Source organism: Podarcis muralis, chromosome 5, assembly GCF_964188315.1.
Source record: "Podarcis muralis chromosome 5, rPodMur119.hap1.1, whole genome shotgun sequence".
NCBI lineage: Eukaryota > Metazoa > Chordata > Lepidosauria > Squamata > Lacertidae > Podarcis > Podarcis muralis.
The window spans coordinates 62201570-62210255 of NC_135659.1; the positions used below are offsets into that span (position 1 = coordinate 62201570).

General features: G+C 45.3%; 1 protein-coding gene across 1 annotated transcript in view; it reads left to right on the forward strand.

Annotated features, from left to right (window-relative positions):
• The window catches only part of IKBKE (inhibitor of nuclear factor kappa B kinase subunit epsilon), a 53813-nt gene extending 48184 nt beyond the window's left edge, over positions 1-5629 (forward strand). The window contains exons 20-21 of the mRNA XM_077929022.1: positions 4839-4883; positions 5469-5629. Of these exons, the coding sequence (XP_077785148.1) occupies positions 4839-4845 (7 nt within the window). The 3' untranslated portion in view covers positions 4846-4883; positions 5469-5629. The remainder of the gene's footprint in view (positions 1-4838; positions 4884-5468) is intronic.
• Positions 5630-8686: the final 3057 nt, after the last annotated feature.

Sequence of the window (8686 nt, forward strand, 5' to 3'; positions counted from 1 at the left end):
TGTAGCGGGTACTGCAGTATTTGGCATAAGGCAAAACAGCCTCATTATGATGACAACAACAACAACAACAACAACAACAACAACAACAACAGGACTCATTGTGTACAAGTGAAAGGGAACTATTAATGAGCCCTGAGATGAATCATTTCAGCTAGCCAGGTAATGCTCAGTGGAAATCTGGACTTCCACACTTTATGCAACGTTTCTTGAAGGAATTGGGATGGGAAGATTTATTTTTCAATCCAGCCAAGACTGCTTTTAATAATAGTTATCCGATGCAAATGTATTAATATTTTTAGTCTGCAGTCGAAACCCCCTTTGTGTCAGGCTGGAGGCAAGGAAGGGTTTGAACAGAGGTGTCCCTCCACCCAGCCTTGGTGACATCTGCTTACAGAGTAATGCCAATGACACTCCACCAGTGTGGGTGGAAATGCTGCCAGCAGGATCCCTGCCTGTGGCAGTTGATGGAAATCCTGAAATAGAAAAGGAGTTTGGATTTGATATCCCGCTTTATCACTACCCGAAGGAGTCTCAAAGCGGCTAACATTCTCCTTTCCCTTTCTCCCCCACAACAAACACTCTGTGAGGTGAGTGGGGCTGAGAGACTTCAGAGAAGTGTGACTGGCCCAAGGTCACCCAGCAGCTGCATGTGGAGGAGCAGAGACGCGAACCTGGTTCACCAGATTACGAGTCTACCACTCTTAACCACTACACCACACTGGGGTGTTCTGGGGATTGAGGGGGGGGGGCTTAGCATCCCTGGATCCTAAGCCAGCCCTGTTGACATCATCTGATGACATAGAACCCATCACTACGTCAGCTCAGAGCTGGTGCAGCAGTTTGTCTGGCTGACCACCCTGGCTGGGATGAAAAGCAGGGCTATATATACAGCAGTGTCCCTGACATCCCATTAATGTTTTTATTTTGATGGCTGTTTCTTGTGGTTAAAAGTTTTTTAATTTTAATATTTTGGCCTTACTAGGGATTGTTACATATTTTAACATCGTCGTGGGAATGGCTGCCTTGACTTTGTTCAGCTTTTGAAACAAAATGAAGACATTGTAATGCTCACTACATTTGTTACTAATTACAGAGCCGGGGTGTGTGTGTGTGTGTGTGTGTGTGTGTGTGTGTGTGTGTGTGTGTGTCATGGTGGTTGTCCCATTGGACAAGGACTACTAGGGAGACGCAGCTTCAAATCTCCACTCAGTTGTGAAGCCAACTTGGGCCAGCCACTATCTCTCAGCCTAACGTCACCTCACAGGTAGGATTAATCCTGAATGAGGATTTTAAAAAGAGGAGGAGGAAGAGGAAGAGGAAGAGGAACCATGCATGCAGCCTTGAACTTGGAAGGAAGAGAGGGTATAATGAAATAAATGAACACAACACCTCTGTCCACAACCATGTTATGGAAAACCCCGAAATTGGTGGGCGATGGGACCTCAGACTTAGGAGCTGAATACAGGTCTCTCCCCAGACTGCACCCCATGTCTGTGCCCACCTCAGATACTTTTGCCCTTGGAGTATGATAATGCCTCTTGCTTGAGGAGTGCTGTGTCTGTAGAAAATTCTGGCTTTTGCATGGCTGGAATGTAGCCTATTGTGGTACAGGAACAGCCATTACTCCACCCACTTTTGTCTCAGCACCACCCAACATTGTCATGTGACCCGTGAAAGGTTTACCATAAGGTCTTCAGACTGAAAGAGGTTCACCACCCCAGACCTAGAGCTTTATTATTTCAACAAAATCTATTAAATTGTGATTTCCTTCCTCTTTGAAAGCACCACCATGGTTTTTTTTACATAACGGCTGTGTTTTAGTATGTTTTTCTTTCTGTGCTAGTATCAGCGAGTTTCTTTAGTGTACCTTGCTATCTGCAAAGATCCCTGGACTTAAAAGTTCAAGGCTTTAAACTCTGTATGAACAAGGCTCAAGAGAGGGCCAGTGTGATTGTATTGCACAAGACAGTTCCTCATAGTGCAGCATCTCTTAGAAAAGCCTGATCTCTGGAAAAGTTCCCAATTTAGACTTCTCAAATCCACATCCACCAGTGTGTGACTCTATGCTTTCAAGTACTGGAAAGGAACTTCTAGAGAGGGAACTTCCTCTGGGTTGAACAATGAGTTATGGTAAGTGAATTAGCGGGGAGCGGACAGTTGGGGAAATTCCTTAACTCTCATTTGAAATAGTAAAAGAAATTGAAAATAAAACTACTTTTCCTACCCATTTTCCCAGTTAAACCCAAATTCCACAGTGAAAATAATCAGCTGGCACTTAGGCCTGTAACAGGCAGAACATCACAAGAGACTCAAAACTGCAAGAATTGGATTTGGATACAATTGGGTGATTTCCCCCCACCCTTGGCTGAGAGTTCAGGTCAGTTTAGCAGCCACTTAGAGCTCTGACCCCTTGGGAATGTTGTGATATTCATGAGGAGGATTACATTTAGATGTTCGCTTCAGTTAGGACTTGGAAATCTGAAACTTTCTCCGGGCTCAGGTCTCACAATTATAGTGACGACAGTGGAATCTGCAACAAAATGTTGCAGTGTGGAGGCGTGCCCCTGCTCAGAATTCCAGCTACTCCATTCCATTCCTCCTGTCATCTGGTTTTATCTCCCCAACTCCAATTCCATGGCCATTGCACATACTTAGTCCTCATTGGGTATTTTTAGAGTTTTCCTTCCTTAGGAAGATTTTTTTTGTCTCCCACCCCCCACCTCAGCCCACCCCGATGCCTGCTGATACCTCCTCTTCTGGGTGAGTGGTGCTATTTTGGCTACATAAGTAACTGCACTCTTAACCTGAACAGCAGAAATACAGGGAAACGTATTTGATATTGCAATCAGAGTATCACCCTTCAACTCTACCACCCCCCACCACCCCCAGACATTCCAGGAGTAAAGGCTGTTCTGCACTTCTGACCCAGGATGCAGTATACAACAGGGGTCAGCAAACTTTTTTCAGCAGGGGGCTGGTCCACTGTCCCTCAGACCTTGTGGGGGGGCCAGACTATATTTTGAAGGGGGGAAAAGAACAAATTCCTATGCCCCACAAATAACCCAGAGATGCATTTTAAATAAAAGCACACATTCTACAGTGGTACCTCAGGTTACATACGCTTCAGGTTACAGACTCCGCTAACCCAGAAATAGTACCTCGGGTTAAGAACTTTGCTTCAGGATGAGAACAGAAATCGTGCTCCGGCGGCAGTGGGAGGCCCCATTAGCTAAAGTGGTGCTTCAGGTTAAGAACAGTTTCAGGTTAAGTACAGACCTCCGGAACGAATTAAGTACTTAACCCGAGGTACCACTGTACTTATGTAAAAACATGTTGATTCCTGGACCATCCGTGGGCCAGATTTAGAAGGCGATTGGGCCGGATCCGGCCCCCGGGCCTTAGTTTGCCTACCCATGGTGTACAACATCTTCCTGAAGGAAGAGTAGTCCTTCTGAATTTATGTTGCTTTGGGGAGGAAATAATGGCTGGATATGAATGACAGAAGCTCATCTCTCTTAAAGTTAGGCTGCAAATCCTATTGTAAGAGACTGAAACACAAGTTAGAGCCTAGTGGCTACTAGTACTATATACTGATAAATGCAAATTACTATGTCTTGGATACAATATATTCAATAAGTTCTATCACATTAGCCAGTTACAAACATCCCTTTCATAGAATGATGCCCAATGTTAGCCATATTCAGAGTAGCTCCATTGGCATCAATGCATTTAAGTAACTTACATTCATTTATTATTAAGTAACACAGGTTCAGTTATCTACTCTTGAGTAAGACTAACATTGGCTAACCCATAATCTTTTCTGACCTTCATTTAGGAACAGTGAGCTTATGGTTAGGGATAAAATATGACTCTTGCTTGATCCAAAGTCAACAAATTGCTACTCTCCCAATGGTGGCCCACAAGCATATTGTCAGATACTAACTTAGACATCTGTACATGGGTGCTAACAGGCCACACTTCCTCTGTTTTCCAGAGCAGCCATATAAATCAGATTTTCTTCCTCGGCTGTCAGAGCTAATAATCTGCTCTCAGCTGTGGTCTTCCCCCTATAGAATTGAGATCTAAAGGGCAAATTGCTAATTAAAGACAGATTGTATTGAATTTGTGACTCAGTGTGAAATGGCAAACATTCTTTCAAATGTGCCTGATGGATTAACTATTTTAAAGATATTCATGCCTTGCAGGGGGAAATGTCCATCTGATTTGTCTTATGCTCCTCCTCTTAGACGAACATTTACTGTGTTAAGACTCCAAAATTTGTCCTTGTCTTGGGTCATTCATTCCCTTGAGACCAGTTACCTGTAATATAGGGGAAATGGAGGATTCATCTCGCTATTCCGTACTTTACCCAGTTTATGTGAAAGGCAGGTCTAAGAGGTTAGATCCCATTCTGAGCTGACCTTTCCAACTCTTCTCAATGATAATATCCATCGTGCTGGGCTAGAAGTGTTCTGAAATGATAATGAGTGGCAAAAAATCAGACATAAGCTGGCTGTAAGTGTAAATAAAGCATCTAGTTAGACAATAAAATCAATGCACCCATCTGTCCTATGTGTGTTTAGTCAAAATTGAAAGACCAATTTTGTTATTTAATTAATTTATGGGGTTGTCATTGTGGCAACCATGAGAGCAGTGGTGTCTTTGAGGACATCCCCATGTACCTTCCAAGCCTTTCAGTTCCCCTGCCCCACTCATTGCCCCCTTCCTCATGAAGTGGCAAATGTGGTTCTTCCCCCCCCCCCCCTCACTTGAAAAGTGTACAGAACACTGAATGAAGAAGCTGGAAGTGTGGTGCTGTCTCCTACTTTCTCTTCCAGCTTGTGAAGGCTCAGCAGTCAACAGAAAGTGAAGCAGATGAGGAGGTAAGGAAGGAAAAGGCAGCTATTGGGGAAACACAGAAATGGGGATGGGCGGGGGAGGAGTGGCGTAGGAGTTGGGGAACAGGGAAAATGTAGTGCCAGAGAGAGAAAGAGAGAGAATCCATGTGCATGCATGCACACCCAAGTCTGATCCAGCAAAACAGAGCCTCTAGAAATTGCCTATTTTCCCCATGGGTCCAATCACCAGCAAATCACATCTGTCTGTCTCCAGCTACTAAACTATAAAAATCATGGAACTGGTGCTTTCCAGTGCTGCACAAAAACATGGATCTGAGGCATGGACTCTTATGGATTGTCACCATTTCCCCCAAGACTTCCCTGAAAAACCACCATCAAATCATAGGCCACCTCTGTGCTTACTTATATGTTCTGTGATGTGTCAATATGATTCCTTTGTCATCATATGTAAAAGTCATGAAGATCCATGAGGACCTGTGTCTTTGTGGCACTGGCCAGCACCAGATCTGTGATTTTCCCCCACCCCACCTGCAATCTACTAATGTAAACCTTAATTTAATAATGGCTTTGGGGGAACCCTGTGTAAAATCATGCATTTGTATTTTACAGAATATCAGACTGTTCCCCAGATCCCATGGAAAAGCAAATAATCTCTCTGTGCGTGTTTCTCTCTGCCTGTCTGGGAGGAGGTGTCCCGGGGGGAGAGATGAAGGAAGCAGCTGGAGGGGAGCACCCTCTCAAAATTCCAAATGCACTCATTTGGCCCAACCCCAATCGTCTCTTTAAACTTGCTTAAATGGTCTCAGTTGTATTGCTCTGCTATTCCTATGAAGTTTGCTTTTATTTCTACTTATGCTCGCCTCTTTTTTTGTATTTGATACATCTCTATGTCCTGCAGCTAATACATTGAAATTGTGCTCATCGTTTAGTTCTCACAGTAGTTGAAAACATGAACACAATGTAAAGTGCAACCTCTGGGACCCAAATATATATGTTTTAAACCTTTTCTTTAAAACAGTCGTATTTGTTGCAGGACCCAAGAACGGTAATTTGAGTATGTGCTGTTTGTTCAGAGTGTGCCTTACTTGAGGAAACTCCTTCAACATGGTTCTGATCTAATGGTTCTTCCTTTCCCTCTGGCAAACTCTACAGAAGCACAATGCATGACTAGAGAAGGAAGAGATGCCAATAAAGCAGAGTATATATTCCTCATTTTGACACTATTTCATTTAATTGCTAGCCTTCAGAATTAAATGAATACTTGCACTGTACTATGTCATATCTGTGACCATAGGATCTCCCTGCACTGGGCTTGAATTGTTCCCCAAGATGCTCTCAACAAGTAAACATAAGAATGTAAGAAGAGCCTGCTGGATCAGGCCAATGGCCCATTGAGTCCAGCATCCTGTTCTCACAGGGGCCAGCCAGATGCCAGCAGGAAACCCACAAGTGACACCCCCAAGCACAAGAGCACTCTTCCCTCCTGTGGTTTCCAGAAACGGATATTCAGAAGCATTAAGGAGCAGAGCAGAGCCATCATGGCTAGTAGTCATCGATAGCCTGGTCTTCCATGAATTTGTCTAACTCTCTTTTAAAGCCATCCAAGTTGGTGGCCATTACTGCCTCCTTTGGGAACAAGTTTCATAGCTGAACTGTGCTGTCTGAAAAAGTGCTTTCTTTTATCTGTCCTGAATCTTCCAACATTCAGTTTCTTTGGATATCCACAAGTTCTAGTGTTATGAGAGAGTGCCTTCTCGGTAGTGGCACCAGCCCTGTGGAACGCCCCCCCCCCCCAGATGTCAAGGAAATAAACAACTATCTGACTTTTAGAAGACATTTGAAGGCATCTCTGTTCAGGGAAGTTTTTAATGTTTGAAGTTTTATTCTGTTTCTAGTCATCTGTTGGGAGCCGCCCAGAATGGCTGGGGAAACCCAGCCAGGTAGGTGGGGTATAAATGATAAAATTATTATTATTATTATTATTATTACTTTCTCCATGCAGTGCAGAATTTTACCCCTTACCTTTTCTCTAAACTAAAAACTCCCAAACCTTTCTTCATAGGACATGTTTGATCCCTTATTGACTATTTTATATGTACAAATTGTATATGATGTGATCCTACTCATTCTTTGGGAATTCTGTACCCATGACTATTCGTGGAGGGCCTGTTGTGTATTGGGGGAGCAGAGGGGAAATGCAATTGTTGTTGCAAGTAATACTGACATGTGGCATTATTTGGAGGTGGGGGGTCAAGGTTGTGCAGTGAGAGATTACTGAGTGGGGTGTGTCCAGAACTGTTGGTTCTGTTTCCCTGAGAGTAGGGAGCATTATAAGTGTGATAGCTGTCACTCTCATTTTGTGATATCTACTTTCCTCTGCAAACTTTCACTTTTGGGTGGAAAGGCAGATCCAGCATGTTAGCTCTAAGAGGCAGATTCTTTATCTTGGTGTTTACACAGCCTGGAATTTCCCTGAAAGGGCTCGCTTAAATCCGCAAAATTAGCTGAGCCGAGTAAGCAATTAGGTCTGGATAAGGTTTACATGATCCAGAGGCAGCACAAGCTAGAGTTTGTAAGAGAATGTCTATCCTGGCTTGGCTGATTAAGCCAAACTTGCCTGCTAGTGCTGTTAGAACACAAACGAGCTGTTAGAACACAAATGCAGACAGTCAAAAGGATGAGTGGTAGCAGGGTCAACTCCAGTGAGGTTGGGACCTGGGGCTGCTGTATTAATTTCCCACAATGCCATGGGTGTAACATCCCTCCAGGGCATTGTGGGAAATTAAAAATGGTAGCTCCCTAATGCATTTTCCAAAGAGGGGCCAGGGCAGGTGTCAGGAGTGGGCTGTGTGTAGGTGCTAACTGCTGCCCATGCTGGGGGTTGGTTACCTTGGGAATCAGCACCACAATGTTCAGCACTGTGCCTCTGACCAATTTCTGGAAGATGTGGGCACCTGCTTACACTTCTGTGGAGCAGGCAGCACATCCTGCGAAGGAGGGAGACCCTGATCTGGAAGTGAATAAGCAGGTTCACTAGGCATGATGGTGAAAGAGTCTGAGCGCAACTATGCCTGGCTCCTCCATAATGCATTTTCTGCCACCTGGGCTAGAATTGCATAAGGCCAATGTCCCTTGATGTCTCTGTCCTGAAATGCCCTCCACACTCCTTGCAGAGTTTATGCCTTTCAGGAGAATGGGAGCCAAGTTTTCTTTCCAAAGGGAGACAGGATTTCTGAGAACTCATAGCCTCACCTGTTCCAGTGTTGACTGATGCCCACCAGGACTGGTCGGGTGGAAGGCAGGGAGATCTACAATGACAGGCAGAGCCACCCACTGGCTGTAAGTGAGAGGGCTGGCAGGTGGGGGTGGACTCGGACTGGTGGGGCAATGCCCTATTCGCCCTAACGGACCAGCTTCCAGTGCGCTCCGGGAAGCTTCCCTTGTTACCGCAGACGGCAAGGGGTGTGTGTGAAAGCACTCTGCACATGCACAGAGGCGCTCTTATTTCATTACTGCTATTTTACACATCCGCAGAAAACCGGCGCTGCCGTTCTGTACGAAGAAGAGTTCCTTGCTCTTCTAGGGTTTTAAAACAACCGAGCGAGTCTTTTTCTCGGGCGGCCAGCTCTCTTCTTTCCCTTGCCGCGGGCTCTAGCTGTGATCCGCTCTCCTTCCCACGCAGCTGGCGAGGATTTCGAGGTGAGCGCCGGCGCAAAGGGCGTGTGCAGCCGGAGGAGCCCAGCCGAGAGCCGCGGCTGGAGACAGGCCGCCCGCCCTCTGCCTGCCGCTCGCTCCACCCTCTCCGCCGCCTCTGCAGGTCCCTCTTA